Genomic DNA, 25,284 nt, shown 5'->3' with positions numbered 1-25,284 from the left:
TTTTTAGCTAGCGGTGGCTAAAGTTAGCTGAAGATTATAGTGACTGTTTAAAGAAAACCAAACTATGAATTACAATTTATTCTGGCTCATAGCCTACTTTCAGGGAGAGGAACAGTCTAACATCATGCTGTAAAATAGTGAACTATTCCTTTATGTCAGTATAAGGGGCTTGCTCAAGCCATGGAAACCACACACAAAATAACAATGAACATATACAGTACTACTGTACAGGCCTTTTGATAATAAATCACTGGTTGACATACATATTGTTTAGTACAATATAGTATACCTGTAATAATTACATATAGTCCAGTATAGGTTTTTTGTGTGTCTGTGTGTGTGTGTGGTTCTTCAGTAAATCGATGTGTGTGGCTGGCAGGAGCCCCAGGCCATGGGTTCTCCTGAGCAAGTGGGTGGGATGTGAGAAAGCCTCCACACTCAGTGGGAGAGAGAAAGCTGGGCTTGGTGTTTCAGTGGGCAGCAGTGTGTCTGCACCATGTAGGAGTCTGGGCACAGCCAAGCCGAGGAGAGCACACTGAAACAGCTCTACCGCTCACTGAGATAATCCATAAACATCCCTGTGACAGGGACAATGTTGTGTACCTACAGTAGGGGTCTGCAACCCGCGGCTCCATTGCTATGTATAGATTTCCTCAACAAACAAACAATTAAACTCAGCAAAAAAAGAAAAGTCCCTTTTTCAGGACCCTGTCTTTCAAAGATAAAAATCCAAATAACTGCATAGATCTTCATTGTAAAGGGTTTAAACACTATTTCCCATGCTTGTTCAATGAACCATAAACAATTAATGAACATGCACCTGTGGAACGGTCGTTAAGACACTAACAGCTTACAGACGGTAGGCAATTAAGGCCACAATTATGAAAACTTAGGACACTAAAGAGGCCTTTCTACTGACTCTGAAAAACACAAACAGAAAGATGCACAGGGTCCCTGCTCATCTGCGTGAACTTGCCTTAGGCATGCTGCAAGGAGGCATGAGGATTACAGATGTGGCCAGGGCAAGATATTGCAATGTACGTACTATGAGACGCCCAAGACAACGCTACAGGGAGACAGGACAGACAGCTGATCGTCCTCGCAGTGGCAGACCACGTAACAAAACCTGCACAGGATCGGTACATCCGAACATCACACCTGCGGGACAGGTACAGGATGGCAACAACAACTGCCCGAGTTACACCAGGAACGCACAATCCCTCCATCAGTGCTCAGACTGTCTGCAATAGGCTGAGAGAGGCTGGACTGGGAGCTTGTAGGCCTGTTGTAAGGCAGGTCCTCACCAGACATCACCGGCAACAACGTCGCCTATGGGCACAAACCCACCGTCGCTGGACCAGACAGGACTGGCAAAAAGTGCTCTTCACTGACGAGTCGCGGTTTTGTCTCACCAGGGGTGATGGTCGGATCTGCGTTTATCGTCGAATGAAATAGCGTTACACCGAGGTCTGTACTCTGGAGCGTGATCGATTTGGTGGTGGGGGGTCTGTCATGGTCTGGGGGCAGTGTGTCACAGCATCATCGGACTGAGCTTGTTGTCATTGCAGGCAATCTCAACGCTGCGCGTTACAGGGAAGACATCCTACTCTCTCATGTGGTCTCAACGCAGTTGACAGTGAGAGGATGTTTCTTTTTTTGCTGAGTTTATATATATTTTTTGTATTTTTATTTCACATTTTTCAATCAGAAATAGATGGATTTGGAAAGATCAGGACTAACTAAGATATGCTACGTTACAATCTACAGGACAATACATGTTAAAACCGTATCTTACTTTTATTCTGTTTTTGAAATGTACAGAAAATAACCTTTTGAAGGTTAAGTTTCTGTTGCTGAAAGTGTGCAGACAAGGTCTGTCTGAATGGGCTAATTTCTCATTGATAAAAGCAAAGTAAATAAACAAACACTTTTGTTAAATCAGTATAATAAATGTCTATTACAATCAAACCTTCTGTTTGCATTATAATATTTGTGTACCTGTGTTTCATTATTCAATATCTTGCGGGGCTTGATGTGGGTATTTCAATGAATCCCTGGAAAACAACATGTCCTTCATTTGTAGGGTTTTAAATAAAAAAGTAACACTACTTCTGTAGCATATTTAATGTATGTTCACAAGATTTGATTCTCCCTGCAACTTCGCTAGACAGCCATTGCTCTGTGACCCTGAACTGCCAMATTTCGTGGTAATTTGATCTGACTGCTATCTGTGGTGCTGAATATCAGATATTGCCACTATTGAGCTTGAAAAGGGCTCAAACCTCTTCTGCAGCTCCCTCTAAACTATTTTTTTTTGTGTGAAAAAAAATTGCTCTTCAAGTCAAGAAGGTGACTCCTGACCTAAAGCTAATGCTAATCAACAGAGCCTTCTTCTAACAACTGATGCATGGGTTGGTTTTTGAGGTTTAGGTATAAACTGAGAATAAGGAGTGTGGAAAGAGACCACCAGTGTCATTATCGCAGGGTTCCTGTGGCCTTCCATTAAAACAAACTGTGTGCTGGTACAGTACCATTGAGGCATCCATCACCTGGAATGTTCAACTGTAGTTGTATGCATTGTGAGCAGTATGAGAGTAGGAGGGGAGGGGTTTGAGCCATAGGTGAATACAGTAGCTAGCAGAAGAAGATACGTACTGCTGGAGTAGTCCGGAGGGGCGTACATGTCATTGAGGTGCACGGGTCCGGGTTTGGCCACCTTGAGGTAGACCATGTCAGAGGTGTTCTTCAGCGCTGCAACCGCCTCCTCGTGACGCACGTCCTGCAGGATGATGTTGTTCACCTGAAGCACACAGACCACAGTCAAATCCTCAAGTCCACAACACTGAGGATTATAGCTACCTCTTTTAGTTTGCTTGAGCCACACCCAAATCAATCATACACTACTGTTACTGTGTACTACTAAGATAAAGTATGTGACAATATTTCAAAGGTTTTGAACAGAGCTGCTCCATATAGGTACAGTTGTGAGAGATTACTTATTTACGGAGCCGCCACATCTGCATCCTTGTGTCGACAGATAAATGCATGGATTTCAGAGATAAACTTCGATCAAATAGCACAAATGATACGGCCATCCAGAAGTCCAGAAGTGAACTGTGATGAAAACAGTGCAGTGGGGATTCAGTGTTGGGCAGCTGTAGTCACTCACAGCTCTTCCCCGCACAAAGGTAGCAGTGCTTAATGGCTTTGTTCTTATTTATGGCAGTCTTAAACACATCTCATATTTTTCTAACAGCGTAGTCACTCATTCAGCCTGGCAGGTGGTTCTCTTTATCTTTTACCGGTGTAGAACAGAATATGCCCGGGGAGCAGCTGGGCTGTTTGAACCCGGTCTCCAGCACCGTATCAATCACACACAGGGCCATAAACGCTGATGCGCGTCGCCTCGCCTGGCTCTCTTGAGAAACGTCCAGGGATGGGCACAGAGGCACCCACCAAAGTGGCAGTGTCCTGATGTGTGCAGGGTATGGATCACTAAACAGTAAGGGAATCAAGACTGTTCTAGGGCATCCATTAGAGCTCAGTATCGTAGGTCACTATCTGTGTAATTGACTGGGTATGGAACCCGGGGTTTCTACACAATTAAAGACTGTGTTAGGCTGCTGAGCTTAAGTCTAGGCATRCACTCTGGCTTCACCAAACCACCTCTGCTACATCAAAGCAGGGGTAAGCCCAGGTAATGAACAAAGATGCAAATTATATGTGTTCTTACAGCTAGCAGGCGGTCTCCGGTCTGCAGCCGTCCGTCTTTCTGTGCGGCCCCGCCCTCAATGATCTTTGTGATGTAGATGCTGTTGTCTCCAGGGATGTGCTGGTTGCCGATCCCCCCAGCAATGCTGAAGCCAAGGCCTGGGGGTGAGAAGCGCAAAGAGGACAGTCAAGAACAGAAAATTGCACAAAATCTTCAATGGGGACAATTCAAATTCTCAAAAATAATCTAAATGTATGTTCCAATTTCAGAGTTGACCTAGAATTACACAGGGGAATTTAGTTTAGTTTATTAGGATCCCCATTAGATACTGCACATGCAGCAGCTACTCTTCCTGTAAAGAAGAGTTATAGACAAGAACAACAGAAGATATTACATTCAATTCTAAATAAAATGTTTTATATAAAATATATTAGAAAGACACCGAGACAACAAAATTACTATTTACCCGCTTGTCATATATACATATTCTTATATACATTACAGTTAAGTTATAGGGGCCAAGAAAATCCTGGCCCTCACAATGAGGATTCATTCATATATGTACTACATATAGCTGACCTTTGGGCCCCTTGAGCAGGTTGATCTCCAGGATGGTCTCAGGAGGGGCCTGTCTTCTCCTGACCAGCAGCCTGACCACAGGGCCAGCCTCTTTCAGGGCCTCTACCGCCCGGCTGTGGACCACCTCAGACACATCTACCTCATTCACACGCAGCACACAGTCATTCACCCTGGGGAGACGAGGGGAAACAACGTTCATATTTTACAACGCTGTTAGTACTGTATATACACATACATAAGTTATAGTACAAAAACATTAAGAACACCTTCCTAATACTGAGTTTAAGGCACTTAAATATTTTATCTTGCCCATTCACCCTCTGAATGGCACACAAACAATCCATGTCTCAAAGCTTAAAAATGCTTATTTAACCCATCTCCTCCCGTTCATCTACATTGATGGATTTAACAAGTGATATCAATAAGCGATCATAGCTTTCTCCTGATCAGTCTAGGTCATGGAAAGAGTAGGCGTTCTTAATGTTTTGAACACTCACTGTATCTACACTATATGATGATTTATCCGTTTACCTACTGAATCATAATTATGGAATTAATGTCAATCCACAGGCTGTATAATATGGATAGAATCAACAGACTAGTCAGACTAGTCAACTGCACAAACACACAGAAAAACAAACACAAACTGGGCTCCCGAGTGGCACAGCGGTCTAAGGCACTGCATCTCAGTGCAAGAGGCATCACTACAGTCCCTGATTCGAATCCAGGCTGTATCACATAAGGGGTCCCATAGGGCGGCGCACAATTGGCCGAAGCGTCGTCCGGGTTTGGCCGGGGGTAGGCCGTCATTGTAAATAAACATTTGTTCTTAACTGACTTGCCTAATTAAATAAAGGTTAAATAAAAATAAATYTAATAAAATAAAAAACACAGAGGCCGGCAGTACACCGAAAGCACTCGAGATCATCATTTGCATGTTTTAGGCTTTGGCTTTCCAGTGAATCACAACTTAGTGGAAACACAGACAGAGCCTGGGGGCAGAGGGCTGTAGAGGCACTGCCACCCACCCACACACACCTCTGACTGNAGGCCAGCCCCACACCAAAAGCACTCAATATCATATACATTTCTTTAGGCTTTGGTTTCCCAGTGAATCATAACTTAGTGGAAACACAAACAGAGCCCGGTGGCAGAGAGCTGTAGAGACACACATACACATACAAACACACACACACACACAGAGCTCTGGCTGCCTGGCGGGACATGGTAGAGTGACAGAGAGAGAGAGAAGGAAAGAGAGAGGGGGACTAACTTACCCCAGCCTGCCGTCCATAGCTGCAGCTCCTCCAGGGATGATCTTGGTGATGAAGATCCCTGGGTCATCTGGGATGTGTGGATTGTCCATCCCCCCAGCGATGCTGAAGCCCAGGCCAGAGTTACCCTGCAGTGGTTATGAGGCATTACACATAGAAGAGATACAATAGAGAGACACACACACACACACGTGAAGCAGAGGAGGCCCAGCGTCGTCCGTGAGCGTGAAGCAGAGGAGGCTGGTGGGGGCAGCTCTAGGAGGAAGGGCTCATTGTAATGGCTGGAATGGAATGGATGGAACACACCACAAATATGGAAACCACATGTTTGACTGCTTTCCATTTATTCCATTCCAGTCATTATAATGAGCCCATCCTTCTATAGCTCATTCTACCACCTCCTCTGGCGTGCAGCCCGTGCACACTTTCTCTCTCTCACACACACACACACACACACACACACACACACACGCAGGCACACAGAGCTCTACTAAGTGATGGGTCCCGTCCCACTCAAGGTGTGTGGACTCAAGGGGGGAGAAGGGGCTTCTTCTTAATGGTATTGAAGTCTCAGGGGAACATGTGATCTATGAAGTGCGCTCAGGGGAATTCAACATTACTGATGACCATGTCACTTTCTCATGCATGTGTGTGTGTGCATCTTCCTCACATTGAATTTACTTCATACTACAAACTACATTCTAAGATCAAGTCACTTTATTCTAAATGTATGTAAGATGAAGCTGTCCAAATGGTTTGGGTGTAATTGTTTTGTTTAAAACGGACAGATTCATAAGTAGAGGAAGATGAGAGTCAGAGAAGCCTCATTTCTCTAAAGACTTGAACGGTACAAAACTTCCCTTTTACTCTATATGTACCCCCCTCTCCCCCACCTCTCCCCCAGAAAGGCAAAGCACCCATTTGGATCCAGTGGGCCCAGGCGTGGTGTTCTATCTGACAGCTGCAGAGACAGGCTCCAAACAAGACAACTGAGGAAAGACTTCACTTTATTATTTTCTATAATTAATGAGAAACGGTCACAACCAATTAGGACAGAGCGAGGCTGAGGCCTCCCAGTGCGCTGCTCCTGAGCCAAAAGGAGTGCACTGGGCCCGACCACCAAATGTTCCACACCCACAGACCTTTTAAAGTGTGATTTTATCTAGTTTATTTAAGCCTCTGCATGCAGAAATGCCACTCGGAGAGGGAGATGGAGAAAACAGCTCTGCACCTATCTGTGGGTGGAATAACAAGAGCAGGAACATAAAGTATGTCTGCGCTCCACTATAGACTGAACTCTGTCACTGACAAGTGCAACTGTCAAGGGTCCTGAGAGTGTGTGTGTAGAGGGAGATGGCTTTTGCTTCTGAACTATTTAATGTCTGTGCTTTTGAAAGGTGCAGTATGAGGCCTATAGGGGTCTGACGATGACGATGTGCATACGCTGCTGCTACTTATTATCGATCCTCATTGCCTAGTCACTTTTACGCGTACCTACGTGTACATTTGACCTTAATTACCTCAACTACCTCGTACTCCTACACATTGACTCAATACCAGTACTCTTTGTATATCAAATCAAATCAAATGTTATTGGTCACATACACATGGTTAGCAGATGTTAATGCGAGTGTACCGAAATGCTTGTGCTTCTAGTTCCGACAGTGCAGTAGTATCTAACAGGTGATCTAAAAACTTCCCAACAACTACCTAATACACACAAATCTAAAGGGGTGAATGAGAATAGTAACATTTACTGCACTGAGAAACCTTAATAAAGCCAAAGAGAGCGTATTAGTGCCATCTAGTGGGAAAAGCTCACGTGTTTAACAAAAGGCTTTGAAAATAATACATTTGATCACAAGACGTTCAAATAATGAGCGGTTATAAAGGTGTTGGTGAAACTCACCCTCTCCAAGATGATCTCTTCATATTTAAACATCCCATCACTGCCATTTACCTGTCAACACAGAACACATACAGGTCAGTTACATCATCATCATGTATTAACAGCCCACATGAAAACATCCTAGAAATAATAAAAAACAGAAAAGGAACACAAAAAATTGACTAATCTTTAATCTCAATAGAATAATTTTTAATAACCACAGAATTAAACAGACATACATAAAACAAATAGCATTGCTGGTTTTGGCTATTATATCCAGATTTTGACAATGAACACACAAATATAATCATGTTTACTATTAATATTACCATTAGGCTTTTCTCAATCCATAAATCCTACAGGAATACAGTAGAAACTATTTCAATCTCTTGCATTACCATACTAAATGCATAACTGCATCATATTCATGCTGTAGAGGCAGCTCAATAGAGATAATGAAATAGGTCCACATGGTGAGTAAATGTGATCTTATATGCTGCGACCGTGAGGCACATCCATCCACACACAGAGACAACAGAATAGATACTCCATCCACCACACAGAGACAACAGAATAGATACTCCATCCACCCACAGAGACAACAGAATATATACTCCATCCACCACATGAGACAACAGAATAGATACTCCATCCACCCACAGAGACAATAGAATAGATACTCCTGCCACACACAGAGACAACAGAATAGATACTCCATCCACACACAGAGACAACAGAATAGATACTCCATCCACCCACAGAGACAACAGAATAGATACTCCATCCACACACAGAGACAACAGAATAGATACTCCATCCACCCACAAAGACAACAAATAGATACTCCTTCCACACACAGAGACAACAGAATAGATACTCCATCCACACACAGAGACAACAAATAGATACTCCATCCACACACAGAGACAACAGAATAGATACTCCATCCACACACAGAGACAACAGAATATATACTCCATCCACCACAAGAGACAACGAATAGATACTCCATCCACACAGAGACAACATAATAGATACTCCATCCACCCACAGAGACAACAGAATAGATACTCCTGCCACACACAGAGACAACAGAATAGATACTCCTGCCACACACAGAGACAACAGAATAGATACTCCATCCACACACAGAGACAACAGAATAGATACTCCATCCACACACAGAGACAACAGAATAGATACTCCATCCACACACAGAAGACAACATAATAGATACTCCATCCACACACAGAGACAACAGAATAGATACTCCATCACCCACAGAGACAACAGAATAGATACTCCTCCACACACAGAGACAACAGAATAGATACTCCATCCACACACAGAGACAACAGAATAGATACTCCATCCACCCCACAGAGACAACAGAATGATACTCCATCCACCACAGAGACAACAGAATAGATACTCCATCCACACACAGAGACAACAGAATAGATACTCCATCCACACACAGAGACAACAGAATAGATACTCCTCCACACACAAGACAACAGAATAGATACTCCATCCACCCACAGAGACAACAGAATAGATACTCCATCCACCCACAGAGACAACAGAATAGATACTCCATCCACCACAGAGACAACAGAATAGATACTCCATCCACCCACAGAGACAACAGAATAGATACTCCATCCACACACAGAGACAACAAATAGATACTCCATCACACACAGAGACAACAGAATAGATACTCCATCACCCACAGAGACAACATAATAGATACTCCATCCACACACAGAGACAACAGAATAGATACTCCATCCACACACAGAGACAACAGAATAGATACTCCATCCACACACAGAGACAACAGAATAGATACTCCATCCACACACAGAGACAACAGAATAGATACTCCTCCACACACAGAGACACAGAATAGATACTCCATCCACACCACAGAGACAACAGAATAGATACTCCATCCACACACAGACAACAGAATAGATACTCCATCCACACACAGAGACAACAGATAGATACTCCATCCACAACAGAGACAAACGAATAGATACTCCATCCACACACAGAGACAACAGAATAGATACTCCATCCACCACAGAGACAACAGAATAGATACTCCATCCACACACAGAGACAAACAGAATAGATACTCCTCCACACACAGAGACAACAGAATAGATACTCCATCCACCACAGAGACAACAGAATAGATACTCCATCCACCCACAGAGACAACAGAATAGATACTCCATCCACCACAGAGACAACAAATAGATACTCCATCCACACACAGAGAACAACATAATAGATACTCCATCCCACACACAGAGACAACAGATAGATACCTCCATCCACCACCCACAGAGACAACAGAATAGATACTCCATCCACCCACAGAGACAACAGAATAGATACTCCATCCACCACAGAAGACAACAGAATAGATACTCCTGCCACAACCACAGAGACAACAGAATAGATACTCCATCCACCCACAGAGACAACAGAATAGATACTCCTGCCACACACAGAGACAACAGAACAAATATTTACATAAGGGCCTGCATCCAGTGAGTCTGCGTTGACGATGACGGGGGGAGGGTTCGCCTGCAAAGATAGATAAAGAGATACAACATTACCTAAGCGCATGTGTGTGCGTGTGTGAGGCTGGCAGATCACACATCATCAGTCAGCTAGGTGCCAGTAAGTGGATGCCATGGGAACAGTCGGTGTGTGTGTGTTTGTGTCTCGCTAGGGATGGGTGGATGATGACTACAGTAGGTGTGAGGACTGAGAATGAGGAGTGGGGAAAAGAGACCAGCAGTGTTATAATTGCCTGCTTCCTGTGTAAGACTCCATTTGAACAAACTGTGTGTATGTTGGGACCATTTGGTCATTGTCTAGGATATCACAACCATCTCATACTGTACCGTAACACTACCTGTTCTAACACACTGGAAATGACAACTTGAAGTCTGGCATCCAACACTACGTCTATGTTTTGATGGTCTATTGCAGGGTACTCAAGTACCATTTCAGAAGGTTTGGTCACACAAATATTCTAAGTGGCAAAGGTCCGGATGGATATTGTAATTTATCGACATAGTAACAAACCCCCACCCCATAACCCCAAACTGTTCACACCCTTCTTGTTGGCGAAGATAACATTTTGCAGTTTTAAAGCTAATTTACTCCAATTCTACAAATCTTTCCATGTCGTATGTGTTATCATATGACACCAGGAATTGGAGGCCCGACTGAGTTCCTAAAAAAAGTTGGGACCCGTGGTCCGTATTGACCCCGTTCCGAACTGCGGTCCACCTGTTTGAATGGCTGGTCTATTTGGTCAGTAAGACTCAAAAACTATTGCATTCTGTGTTGTATCTGTATATCAGAATTAGATCTCTTAGGAAGACAATCAGGCTGTTCAGGCTCCATTACGCCACCTAGTGGCTGGTGTTAATTTCCCAACATCCCATGCATGTTGTATCAGAGGAGACGTTATGATCCTGTGGAGGGGGCACCAGTCAAAGCAGAGTGCAGGAATGGGCACTGCAAAGATATGCCTCTCACAGCGGCAGTTATAGACATAATTTATTCTTATAAAATGTCCCCTCACAAGGTGATGTGAATGCTATACTCAATTAAATGTTACATAAAAGACTAGCAGCTCTCAGTTGAGGACACGGAGGATGAGCGGGACATAGCCCCAGTACACTGGACACAGGGCTGACCAGCAGTAATGGCCTCTCCTTATAGCACAGAGTCCTGGAACACTGGCCACAGGCTGCGTTCTCTCTATTGATCTGATTGAGCTGTGGGGGTGAGGTGATGCTGCTGACGGTGCAGCTAGGGGACCAAGGCTACCTGAGGTCCAGCAGAGAAAAGCTACTAGTCACTCACTACCTCCCCCCTCCGCCTCCCCCTTATTGTCTCCCCCCAGTATTCACTGTTTGCACACTACCAGGTTCTTGGGACTTTTCAAAGTGGATCCACTCCTATTGATCCCCATTAATTCCAATCTTCTTCCACCAACCTCTATCGCCACACACGATGAGCATGCATGCATTCTCCATGTTTTGGCTGCGTGATGAGGCAGCCTATGGCCTGTGATATTACATGACTGCTTTAAACACGTCGAGGGGTCATCGCAGTTACGGGATGATTGCTTTCGTGGCACAGACTCTCGGTCGCTCATTTATTTCCGTGGCGGCTCTCCCCCTAGTGACGGCATTAAAGGATCACTTGATCACGGCTCTTGTATTCCTACCTGACACTTCTCTCACACAGGACTCACAGGCAAAGGAGGTGCAAGCGCGGTGCAACACTCCAATATAACAGGTCACAGTCTGAGACAAAGGAACCACACCATTTATATTACAGCTCGAGTTATAACAATCCTTTGATGCTGGACCATGGTACTTCAATACGCACACATACAATCAGAGCTGGTTTGAGCAGAGAAGGCTGAATACTGGAGTTGTACTGAGGTCATAAGACGAGAGCATCAAGACCCACTCGCTTTGATCGGCATCATTCATCATCATACTACACCCCAGTTCCTGGGAATCTTTCCAGAGCTTTGTTACTTTATTTTCACTGAGTGACTTCTCTGATTAATGGAAACTGTTCAAATCCAACACATAAGACGTGACCTTTTTTTCAGATCTGTAGTTTAGTTTTATGGCTCTGGCCAGCTCTGGAAAAACACAAACGTCCCTTAGTCAGCACAACATGGCTTGTGTAATCTGCGTATGGACCGCAGACGCCCGCGACAGTGCTTGTGTGTGCACGTTTTCCATATACCGTACACATTTAAGCATTTCCTGTTTGTCATMAAAATACAGGACAGCAATGTTCTCACCAGACCTAAAGCCTAGTGAGAACAAAGGGACACGGTAGCAGCAGCTCCCTTCACATGCTTTTAGAAGTGTGTGTGTGTGTTTTAGAAGTGCACAGTGTGCCACAGCACCATAAACACCCAAGTCTTTAAGAAATGTACTCATCCCCCACAGCCAACCGGTCCCATTGTGCAGCTGTGTGTAAGGTAGTGGAGAGAAGGAGCCTGAGGGCAACAGTGGGGACTATTTCTGCTCTGTCATTGTACTGGACTGAGCTAGTGAACGGAATACAGTGCCACAGCCAAGGGATCTCAAATGACAAACACAACAGCAGGAACAAAATAGCTTATCATAAGCAACAGAGGTTACTTCCTAGCTGGCTAATCAATGATTGAAAATAAACCACTATGTTACAATAATAGCACTATAAACCTCGTAAGGTTTCAAGACAGTCAGTCTGAAAATAAAAATGTCATCCTAGTCTGGGATTGAAGCGGGTAATCCCAGTATCTGTTTCTCCCTTAACAAGCACACAAAAAGAAAGGGGAAGATAATCTCAGTGTGTGTAATCCTAAATCCGCCCCAGAGCGGTGTGTTGTCTCTGAAGTGGGAGTTGGGTTTGAGGAGGAGAGGGCTGATAAGCGTGGGGCCGTGAAGTCAGGGCAGCAGCATTGGGCCGCGAAGGCAGGGCAGCAGCGTGGGGCCGCTGGGCCAGGGCAGCAGCGTTGGGCCGCGAAGGCAGGGCAGCAGCGTGGGGCCGCTGGGCCAGGGCAGCAGCGTGGGGCCGCTGGGCCACGGCAGCAGCGTGGGGCCGCTGGGCCAGGGCAGCAGCGTGGGGCCGCTGGGCCAGGGCAGCAGCGTGGGGCCGCGGAGCCAGGGCAGCAGCATGGGGCCGCAAAGCCAGGGCAGCAGCGTGGGGCCGCGAGGCCAGGGCAGCAGTGTGGGGCCGCGAGGCCAGGGCAGCAGCGTGGAACAGCACACAGCTTTATGACAAAGACAAAGTAGCACACAGTTCTTTCTGCTGTGACTGTGAGAGCCCTGGACACGTCCCCGAGAGAGAGAGGCTTACACAGTCTGTATGGAAGGCTCACAGAGGTCAAGATAAACACACATTTACAGATTATTAACAGGGGACGGTGCATACAGTGCTGTGTGTGTGTGTGTGTGTGCAGGCATGTGCGCAGATAGGGGTCTACCTGTGCAAAGCACATCCATTTGCCCTCCCACTCGCCAAGTGCCCTTTTGGGTGGTGGTATAATATATATTTTTGTATACATTTTTTCTCATTGTTGTTCTGAACCCACTGCAGCAAGTCGTTGTTATATCATCAAGTTCGCCACCATCCACCTCCACCCCGTCCGTTGGTTGCGCCTGTTAGTCTGCCCTGTACAGCGCTTGCGCGTGCCTCGGTTAGCGCCTGTTTTCCCAGTCTGCCCTGTACGGAAATTGCGCATGCTCGGTATCCAGACACGTATGGCTTGAGATGCTGTCACCCGTCGAGTGTGTGTAGCTAGCTACCTAGTTTAAATATCAACAGTACTGCCACACAGCAGCATTAACACTTGATAACACTTGATATACATCATTATGAATATTTTGGTCTGGTTGGCTTCTACGCACAGCAGAGAGAGGCAGAAAGACAACCCTCTACAACCCTCGACCCCAACTCCATCCCTTCAGCAGTCGGGAGTTGCACTTGTGTGTCAGGGCAACGGCAACACAGGTAGTTTAGACTCTAGCTAACCAACATATACTAAAATATCCACATAAGACACTAGCCAGCCAGCCATATATATATGAGTTAGAAGATTATTCATATTATATCATGAAGTTATTATTTAAGTATTTAAGAGAATTGAAGATAAATCACAATCTGTAAAAAAATTAAAAATAAAATAAAGCTAGCTAACTAGCAGATTTACATCAATCATCAACATCATTGATCAGCTAACAGTCCACTTTCTTTCACCCGATCATGTCTTTAGGAGGCACTGTGACTAGCTTGCTTACAATTTGTGATGAGTGTGTTGTTGAAGAAATAAATAGGCCTATGCAACCTTTTTTCATTTTGAACAACTGCCCCCTGAAAGGTCTGTGCACAGCCCTGTGTGTGTGTGTGTGTGTGTGTGTGTGTGTGTGTGTGTGTGTGTGTGGGAGGGGGGGTTACATGGGGATGGCCGGCAAATGAGGTGAGGGGGGCAGAGGGGAACAGGGGATGACGCCGGTTAAAAACGTTGGCAACCGTCCAGATGTGGCAGAAGGGTGTGACTGAGGGGCATGGGGGGAATTAACCAAAATCTGGATAAGATTATAATAAATCCCTTAATTTCCTTTTAATTCAAACACTAATCATGTTTTCCCAGCCAGCTGTCGCTGTTCACTTCTGTCCAACTGCAGTGCAGGGCAGGCTGTACGCACACACACACACACACACACACACACACACACAACACACACACACACACACACACACACACACCACACACACCACACACACCACACACACACACACACACACACACACCCTGCTCAAGCTGCTCTCCCAACAGGACTGACTGTACAACCAATACAACCAACCTATCCCAACTGAGCACCATTCCAGACAAAAACACTCATCTCTATACATCCAGCTGTTCATTAGTTCCCTCCAAATTGTTATCTATCTATCTATCGATCCATCCATCCATCCCTCCGTTCATTTATTTATCTGTGACTTTCGTTTCCTCATGTATTATCTTCAAACAGCACTGCACCTGACAGCACTGATTTGGCTGCAGCCAGTCTGGACAGCAACGCTACAAAGACTCCCACTAAACCTTGGAAAGCGTAGAGCACAGCCTTCGTCCAAATTGCTAAATAATCAATGTGTTCCAATGACAACTGGTGCTCGCGCGCCCGCTTAGCAGCCTCCCCCTGGTTCACCTCGCAGGACGCTGACTGCAGCTTATGAATCTCTCTGTTGCACATGCATGGCCATGGGCACAGCCTCAGCTTGGCTGCCCTGCCTGCTCACTGCCTGTCTATATCGTATTAGTACTCTAGCTACAATCCTCCCCCTGCAATGAATGAATGAAACAGTTACACTGTGTCCAGATCTGCACTATTACTGTCAATCAGAGCCCACTCGACCAGAGGCCCTGTGTCTCCACTACCTAGCTAGAGTTCTTTAAAAAATATATATATATATCCTATGTTGTGACAGAATGAAGTTTGAGGCTACACTTTTAAATTGTTCATCTGATTCATTCAGATTTTTAATTCCAGTTATGATTCATTCTTTTTATTATGTAATTACATGAAAATACCTATTGTTAGCACAACAACTCCAGGTAAATACCAGTGGAAACAGTACTGTAAAATAAAGTACAAACAATATTAGCCTATATATGATGATGCCATATGTTGGCACTGCAATAGATAGTGAGGCCACACCTCAAATGAAATCCAAGCTCCTCCTCATGCAGCATTATTTCTATGGTGTTTTTAACTCATTGAGTTCCCTGGGGTACAGGAGGGTTTGGCATGTGCATAACAATGAGATGCTGACAAGACAATAACCCTTAGATCCTCCTTTACATAGCACACTGATACTGTATGGCAGCCCTGTAACCAATGACAAAGCCACACTGAAATATGACAGTGACTCTGATCCAGTCCTGTCTGAAACAGGGTAATGAAGGCTGTTTTTCCTGATGATTCAGTCCTGTCTGAGACAGGGTAATGGAGGCTATTCTGTCAGATGGTCCAGTCCTGTCTGAGACAGGGTAATGAAGTATGTTCTGTCTGAGACAGGGTCATGGAGGCTGTTCTGTCTGATGATACAGTCCTGTCTGAGACAGGGTAATGAAGTATGTTCTGTCTGAGACAGGGTCATGGAGGCTGTTCTGTCTGATGATACAGTCCTGTCTGAGACAGTGTAATGGAGGCTGTTTTGTCTGATGATACGTGGAGCATTAGGAAATTATTCCTCTGCCTTCACTCATTCATATTGATTACTGATATAGAGAAATGGTGAGCCGAGTCAATCTTAACCTTCCTTACAGTATCTATTGATGCTTACAGCACAATGGTTACATGTCAATACGTCAATACTACGCTATCTACAATGAACTGTCACTGTGAGCTGGTCAGCCGTGTATGGTTTGTATGTTTCCTGCAGAATGTGGGATGAGAGGTGCAGTCAGTCGGTCGGTGGTGCCTCGCTCTGATCCTCGGGCCTTCATTGGCCTCTCGTATGCCACGCTGCAGTCCAATCAATACCTACTCAATTACCATGCACCCAACATCTCATTCACGCTGAGCTGAGGCCCCGCTCACTGCCAGAGGGACCGGGGGAGAGGAGAGCAGGAAGAAAGAATAGGAGAGGAGGAGGGAGAGAAGGAGGAAGGGAGAGTGAGAAGGAGGGAAGGCGAGAGGAAGGGATAGATATACATTATATAGAGAGAAAGGGACAGAGAGGAAAGGGTGTTGTCCTCGTCCCCAATAAGAATACCAGCTGATTTCAGTCATTCAGTCACATGTGGCAACCACAAGGAAATGTATTAGTTCATGCCTATTACAAACGATGGTTTCCATGGGAAAAACACATTTGATGTGAATGATTTGAGCATTGTGACACAAATCCTCTCTCTCGCTTTCACACAGAGCGAGACTGACACACACACGTGCACATGCACACACAAGCACACACACACGCACGTACACATTTTTATGAAATGATAATTAATAGGCGGTCACAGCTGTCAGCAGCATTCCCTCCTCATCTTGATGTAATATTACTAAAGCGTGCTCAGGCTTAGCTTCCTGTGTGGTCACGGTGAGCCTCAGAGAGGTGGTTAGTCTGACCTTCAGCACAACAGACACAGCCACACACTGAAATTATATTACTTATCACATGCACTCCACACAATACCACTCCCAGTGGATGCTTCAGTATTCATGAGGCTGTTATGTGGTAATGAAGTCGGAGCATGCCAATGTGTGTCTGATGAGTGCATGCATGTACAGTGCCTTGAAAAAGTATTCAGACCCTTGGATTTCTTCACATTTTGTGTTAAAGTGGGATTAAAATGGATTTAAAGAAAAATGTTGGGACAAAAATTCTTCAATAAAATAATAATCATTGCATAAGTATTCAGACCCTTTGTTTAGTCAAGCCTAAATTATACTGAACAAAAATATCAACGCAACATGCAAAGTGTTGGTCCCATGTTTCATGAGCTGAAATAAAATAACCCAGAAATGTCCCGTACGCAAAAAAAAAAGTATTTCTCTCAAATTGTGTCCACAAATTTGTTTACATCCCTGTTATTGAGCATTTCTCCTTTGCCAAGATAATCCATCCACCTGACAGGTGTGGCATATCAAGAAGCTGATTAAACAGCATGATCATTACACATTACACTGGGGACAATAAAAGGCCACTCTAAAATGTGCAATTTTGTCACACAACACAATGCCACAGATGTCTCAAGTTTTGAGGGAGCCTGCAATTGGCATGCTGACTGCAGGAATGTCCACCAGAGCTGTTGCCAGAGAATTGAATGTTAATTTCTCTACTATAAGCCACCTCCAACGGCGTTTTAGAGAATTTGGCAGTACATCGAACCGGCCTCACAACCGCAGAACACATGTAACCATGCCAGCCCAGGACCTCCACATCTGGCTTCTTCACCTGCAGGATCATCCGAGGGGGGATGTTGGGGGTGCTGAGGAGTATTTCTGTATGTAATAAAGCCCTTTTATGGGGAAAAACTAATTCTGATTAGCTGGCCTGGGTCCCCAGTGGGTGGACCTGGCTCCCAAGTAGGTGGGTCTATGCCCTCTCAGGCCCACCCATGGCTGCGCCCTTGCCCAGTCATATGAAATGTATTTCAATTGACTGATTTCCTTATATGAACTGTAATTTATTGAAGTTGTTGCATGTTTCATTTATATATTTTTGTTCGGTTTAGTTCAGTGGTAAAATTTGTTTAAAAAAAAAATCACACTAAGTTACATGGACTCACTCTGTGAAATAATAGGGGTTGACATGATTTTTGAATGACTAACCGTTCCTCTGTCCTCCCTACATACAACATCTGTAAGGTCCCTCAGTCAAGTATTGAATTTCAAGCACAGATTCAACTACAAAGACCAGGGAGCTTTTTGAAAGCTTCATAAAGAAGGGCAGCGATTAGTAGATGGGTAACAAAAACAAATCAGACATTAAATAACTCTTTAAGTATGGTGAAGTTAATAATTATGCTGTGGATTTTATATTAAACCACACAGACACAAAGATACAGTCGTCCTTCTGAACTGAGCTGCAGGACAGAAATGAAACTGCCCAGCGATGTTACCGTGATGATTGGTGATTTTAAAACAGCTATAGAGTTTAATGTCTGTAATGGTAGAAAACTGAGGATGGATCAACAACATTGTAGAGCTTGGCGTACCTAGCTAAAAAGAGCTGACTCACAGTCAATTGCTACTATTACTGATTCTGATGGCAATCATTTATATGAAAATATTGATAAATGACTAATTTAAGATATTTTATGCAAATCTTTATGCCTCAGAACTGCCAAATGATGCACCCAAATTAATGGAGAACTTATTTTCTAAGATTCAGCTCCCTACTATCTCCGAAGAACAGAGGTCTCTCCTTAATGCCCTTATTACCGAGGAAGAGATAATGTTCGCAATTAAGAATCTGCAAAATGGTAAGGCCCCAGGACCAGACGGGTTTTGTAGTGAGTTCTATAAAGAGTTCCATGGCCTGATCCTTGAGCCATTGCGTGATATGTTTAACCACTCATTTTCAAATGACCAGCTCCCTCAAACACTGAGAGAAGCCAACATATCACTTATTCTCAAAAAGGGAAAATGTCCAGAGTCTTGTTCCTCGTACAGACCAATTTCCCTTCTGAATGTGGATAGAAAATTGCTTTCTAAAATTCTAATTGTGAAAGGAGACCAAACTGGCTTCATTAAGGGCCGTAAGTCATGCAACAATGTCAGGCGGCTTCTTAATGTAATTCAAGCCTACCAACAAAGTGCTATGGATGGTCTTGTGCTCTCCCTAGATGCTGAGAAGGCATTTGATCGTGTGGAGTGGTCTTACCTATTCTTTGCTCTAAATAAATTTGGTCTAGGGGACAACTTTATAAAATGGGTGAAAGTTTTATATGATGATCCTCAGTCCTTACTCATGGGCTAAGGTCAAATAGCTTCTCTATATACAGAGGTACCAGACAGGGCTGTCCTATGTCCCCTCTCCTATTTGCACTCGTTATGGAACCACTGGCCGAGGCCATCAGGGTAACGCCTGCTATACAGGGGCTGCTCATTGGTGATGTTCACCATAAAATAAGCTTGTATGCTGATGATGTCCTGATATTAATCTCTAGTCCCGAGACTTCAACTACATCTCTTATTAATATTATTGAATTATTCAGCGAATTCTCAGGCTACAAGATTAACTTAACTAAATCAGAGGCTATGCCACTTGGTAACCTTCACTCTGTACCTAATACTTCTCCCCCTTCCCTTTTAAATGGTCTCCCTCAGGTTTTACGTATCTGGGTATATTTGTAACTCCTAAATTCCAGCAAATGTACAAAGCCAATTTTGTTCCCTTGTTTGATACAATAAGACAGGATCTGGAGCGCTGGAACTCTCTCCCGATTTCTTGGTTGGGTAGAATATCCCTCTTGAAAATGAACATTTTACCTAGACTACTTTACCCAATCCAAATGATCCCAGTATTAATCTCCAATAAGGTAATAAAGGATGTAAATGGATGGCTAAGTTCCTTTATATGGAGTAAACGCAAGCCAAGACTTAAGATGGCAATATTGCAGCTGCCAAGTTCTATGGGTGGCTTGGATCTGCCCAATATCAGGTTCTATCAGTGGTGTGCCCACCTTTGTTATATTTCTGACTGGATAAAAACGATGACTCCTTGGTTAGACATTGAGACTTCTCTTTCAAAATACCCCTTACAGGATCTTTTATTTTTCAGAAGTTTCAAGTCTGTAGAAGATCACTGCAATAATCCTATTACACTTAACACACTCAAAGTATGGAGGTCAGTTCAACGCTTCCTGGGAAGGTCCAAACTAACCTCTGCTCTTACCCCAATTCTTAACATCCCAGATTTTGGTCCAGGATTGCTGGATGCTGGCTTTAACTTTTGGCTTAATAAGGGCATACGCAGACAAAATGACTTACTTGCTGATAAGATTTTATTGTCATTTGAGCAGATGGTCGAGACATATCGACTCCCAAAGCAGGACTTTTTCCGCTTCCTACAAGTAAGACATTATATTGTGAAGACCCCCACCTTAATTGGTAACCCTGATATGTCTGTCATTGAAAGAATTCTTTTTTTCCCACAAAGGAAAATGTCTGTAAGTCTGTTTTATGATGCTTTAAGGTCCTTTTCTGCTGTCGACAAACAGAGGGTGAAACAAGTGTGTGAGAAAGAATTGTCTGTTACTATTGATGAAGAGATGTGGGAGGACATTTGGAGATATGCAAAAACAATATCTATATGTAATCGTACTAGAGCAATCCAATTAAGAATAATACACAGACTGCATATATCCCCAAATCGCAGACATGCTTTTAGCCCCTCTTCCTCTTCTCCTCAGTGTCTTAAATGCAAAACTGATACAGGCACCATAACACATTGTTTATGGTCATGTACCAAAATACAAAGATACTGGTCTGGTGTTCTGCAAGAAATTGAAAAGATCCTAGGGGTTGATCTAGAATTGGACCCAGTTTCTTTACTGTTGGGTCTCCCTAGTAGGCATGTTACTACTGTGGGTAAGAGGAGGCTTTACAACATCCTTACCTTTGCAGCGATGAAAAACATCATTTTACAGTGGATTAGTGATAAGGTTCCTTCTATTAAAGATTGGCATAAGATACTATTTGAATGGGTGCCTCTGGAATATCTGACATGTACATTGCATTCTAAAACAGATCAGTTCTACAAAGTATGGGAACCCGATCTAAATTACCTAGAACCTGAGGTATCAGCTATTATGCTGCAAGGATTCTCTTAGAATGGTGGTGATCTATATATTTCAGAATTACACTGTACGTTCCATGTGTGGAACCTAACTTCTTAGTTTAAACTGAGCTTTTTTTGTTTAATTTCTGTTTTTAAGTTTGTTTAAAATGTATGTATCTGAGAGGACGCCCAATGATAGGGATGGGGTGAGAGAAGCGCCGAGCGGGGAGAGGAAAATGGTGTACGTATGTATGGGTGTGTATGTGTATGTATGTATTGGGTGTGTATGTAGATGTATATGGTATACTGTGTGTATATATATATATATATATATATATATATATATATATATATATATGCGCAGGTATGTGTAAGTGAGTGCTGTTTTTTTTGTTGCTTTGTCTCTGTTGTTGTATCTCTTAATATGGGTGAAAATTGTAAAATTCCAATAAAAATACTGTTACAAAAACAACATTGTAGAGACTCCACAATAATGACTTAAATGAAAGAGTGAAAAGAAGAATACAAATATATAGAATAAAAATATTACAAAACATGCATCTTGTATGAAACAAGACACTAAAGTAATTGTGCAAAAAAACACAGCAAAGGAATAACCTTTATGCCCTAAATGCAAAGCCTTATGTTTGGGGCAAATCSAACACAACGGAGTAACTGCGTTCTTATTTTCAAGCATGGTGGTGACTGCATCATGGTACAGTATGGGTATGCTTGACATCAGCAAATACTGGGGAGTTTTTCAGGATAAAAAGAAATGGGATGGAGCTAAGCACAAGCAAAATCCTGGAAGAAAACCTGCTTCAGTCTGCTTTACAATAGATACTGGGAGAGGAAATCTCCTTTCAGCAAGACAATAACCTATAACACAAGGCCAAATCTACACTCGAGTTGCTTACCAAGAAGACAGTGAATGTTGCTGAGTGGCAAAGTTACAGTTTTGACTTAAATCTACTCGAGAATCTATGGCAACACTTAAAAATTGCTGTCTAGTCATGATCCTCAACATCTTGAAGAATTTAGAAAAGATAAAAAAATTGGCAAATATTGCACAATCCAGGTGTGCAAAGCTCTTATAGACTTACCCAAGAAGACTCACAGCTGTAATCAACGCCAAATGTGTTTCTAACATGTATTGACTCAAAGAGCTGAATACTTATACAACGACTATATTTTTGTTATTTCATTTCTATTAATCTTTCAAAAATGTTAGAATTTTTCTTCCACATTACAGTGTTTTGTGTAGATTGTTGACAAAAAAAGAACAATCAAATATATTTGATTCCCACTTTGTAACACAAAATGTGAAGAAATCCAAGGGGTCTGAATACTTTTGCAAGGCACTGTATGTGGTGATGGTACATGTACAGTATATACTGTATGTAGGCTAGCATATATGTGTGTGTATATGAGTGGATGCACGCATGTGTGAATACAGACTTGCATTTAAATGTGTGTGTGAGTATGTGTGWATGTGTGAATTAGTGATGAGGGAAAATAATCGATACAGTTACATATCGGGGTATTATTTTGGCCGATATATATCGTATTATTGTGACAATATTGCAATATTATTTTTGCGCTAGTTGGCTGTACCTGCACCAAAACTCTAGTATTTTTCTTGTTCTCCATCTTCTTTTTAAATCGTGAGCCAATTTGTTTTCAGCACTTTTTTTCCATGACTGATCAAAAGTCGTTTTTTTCATGGCTCTCTCTTGTCCCTCTGCAGCAGACATATGGTGAGCAATATGTTTGAAGCATCGAATCGCAATAAAATCACAGTATCGAATTGAAATACATATAGAATCGTGAGAATCGCAATACATGTCGTATCGTCACCTAAGTATCGTGATGTCCCTGGAAATTCCCAGCCCTAGCGTAAACGCAGGCATGCAGGCTTGCATGCAAGTGTGTATATGTGTAGGAGTGCATGCATGGGTGTGTTCATGGGTGCGTGTAGGCTATGGCTTACATGTGTGTGTGTGTGTGTGTGTGTGTGTGTGTGTGTGTGTGTGTGTGTGTGTGTGTCCATGCGATCATGTAAGCTTGTATTTAAACGTGTGTTGTATTAGGGTTGTCCATGTGTTGTAAGAAGGTTGTCCATGTGTTGTATTAGGGTTGTCCATGTGTTGTAAGAAGGTTGTCCATGTGTTGTATTAGGGTTTGAGTATGTGTTGTATTAGGGATGTCCATGTGTTGTATTAGGGTTGTTCATGTGTTGTAGGAAGGTTGTCCATGTGTTGTATTAGGGTTGTCCATGTGTTGTAAGCAGGTTGTCCATGTGTTGTATCAGGGATGTCCATGTGTTGTATTAGGGTTGTCCATGTGTTGTATTAGTGTTGTCTATGTGTGGTCAGTGTTTATTTTTTGGGATGCCTGGGGCAGTGGCAGCTGCTGCCTGGGCTGTGGATTACGCTGTGCGGTATGGAGAGAGAATCAGAAGAATCTGGGTTGATAATTTAATCTACCCCACCCCTGTCTGTCGGATGCTACTGGTGCCAGGTTACTTGCCCCACCGCCGTCCGTCAGTCTGCTCTAATCATTTCCACTCACTATTACACTGAACGTGTCCGAATTGGCACACTATTTTCCCTATGTAATGCACTATGTTTGACCACAGTCTGACTGCAACAGGCTCCTCCACTCCTCAGATAGATGTCAGATTGATTGARGGGTTGCTTAAAATGACCACCAACAGATGTGCGTCATAACGTTGTTATGGAGAATTATTATTACTAGAAACTATTATTACTATTATAATAATAACAATACAAAAACGGTGGATGCACTCTCAAACCCATTAACATGGCACTGATCTGGAGGGGGTAAAATGCTCCCTCTACATCAGAGGTCTCTGCAGCATGCTAGCTTGCAGGCAGCTCTCTCTCGGCTGGTTGCTACCCCTTGTTGCTAAGCTGAGAGCAACACTTCTGTGCTGTTTGGGATTCTGCCTGTTCTCAGTGAGTGCCAGCGACAGTGTACAGCACTACGCTGCCATTTTGAAGCTCGCTGACTATAATAATGTTTTGTCATCCATAGTCAACGACATATGAAATACAGGATTCTATGGTTGTGTTCTGATCATAGAACATGGGCTGTTTCTCTGTGATGATGAGGATTACGAGTGAGTGTTTCGTGACATGATGGCCTTATTTTGACAGCTTATTTTGGCACTACACAGTGTGACCTTTGACCGTTGAGTGTGTTGGTGTGTCACTCGGGGGCAGAGGGCCAGCTGATCCCTTCCAGGCCATCCCTGCCTAAGCACCACCAGACACAGTACCGCTCATATAAACACAACAACACTGTCCGCTCAAAAAAGCACCAAAACAAATTATGATTKATTTGTTTCTTTAAAAAAAGACCATCATTTGAATCATTAAGCTGAACCTGCGAGCCATGGGGAGATGGGGAGGGAAGCAGAGGGAGCCAGTTGGTRGGTAGGGGAAGTACACTGTACATGTGGGACTAAGGGGTCGTCACACACGGCTCATCTTTGATCTACTGTTAAAACAACCAGTGCAGATGACAGAGCCACTTCTGACCCTGGCCAAGATGGAGAGAGGATGGAGAGCAGGCAGAGGCCGGTCCCAGGTGGCGCCCCTGTGGCACTACAAACAGCCCAGCAGCTCCCCTCCCCTCTTTCCCCTCCAGTCATCATGGCCCACAGGGCTCAGCAGGTCTTTTATTCCTCGACTCCAAAAACACCCACACACAGCTCCATTCACTGCCTGCCCTGCCCGCGTTCACGTTGGCTGGCAAAGCGCGAAGGTGTTGAAAGTGATGAAGAATTACAGTAAAGTAGAAAACGATAAGGCAACAAAAACTGTGGCAGTACTTTCTAATGCACAATTATGAATACATTCATGAGCACGTTTGTCCATATGCTGGTGTATTTCCTGCCAAATGAAACGGCGGTGGGAAAAAAGGGTCCTTTGTTTCAAACGWTTGTATCACTTTGGGGATTGCCA

At 43.6% G+C, this 25,284-nt stretch overlaps 1 protein-coding gene across 6 annotated transcripts in view; it reads right to left on the bottom strand.

The window, feature by feature from the left end:
* dlg3 (discs, large homolog 3 (Drosophila)) overlaps positions 1 to 25,284 on the bottom strand; it is a 129,676-nt gene that overhangs the window by 42,699 nt on the left and 61,693 nt on the right. For all 6 annotated transcript variants that reach the window (XM_070444188.1, XM_070444189.1, XM_070444191.1 and 3 more), the window contains 6 exons: positions 10,004 to 10,057; positions 7,475 to 7,525; positions 5,569 to 5,693; positions 4,292 to 4,461; positions 3,734 to 3,870; positions 2,656 to 2,800 (listed from right to left, as the gene is read on the bottom strand). In XM_070444188.1, coding sequence (XP_070300289.1) covers positions 2,656 to 2,800; positions 3,734 to 3,870; positions 4,292 to 4,461; positions 5,569 to 5,693; positions 7,475 to 7,525; positions 10,004 to 10,057 — 682 coding nt within the window. The remainder of the gene's footprint in view (positions 1 to 2,655; positions 2,801 to 3,733; positions 3,871 to 4,291; positions 4,462 to 5,568; positions 5,694 to 7,474; positions 7,526 to 10,003; positions 10,058 to 25,284) is intronic.

The sequence above is a fragment of the Salvelinus sp. IW2-2015 genome, linkage group LG6.2 (genome assembly GCF_002910315.2).
Source record: "Salvelinus sp. IW2-2015 linkage group LG6.2, ASM291031v2, whole genome shotgun sequence".
Lineage (NCBI taxonomy): Eukaryota > Metazoa > Chordata > Actinopteri > Salmoniformes > Salmonidae > Salvelinus > Salvelinus sp. IW2-2015.
This window is presented reverse-complemented; position numbering and strand designations above follow the sequence as displayed.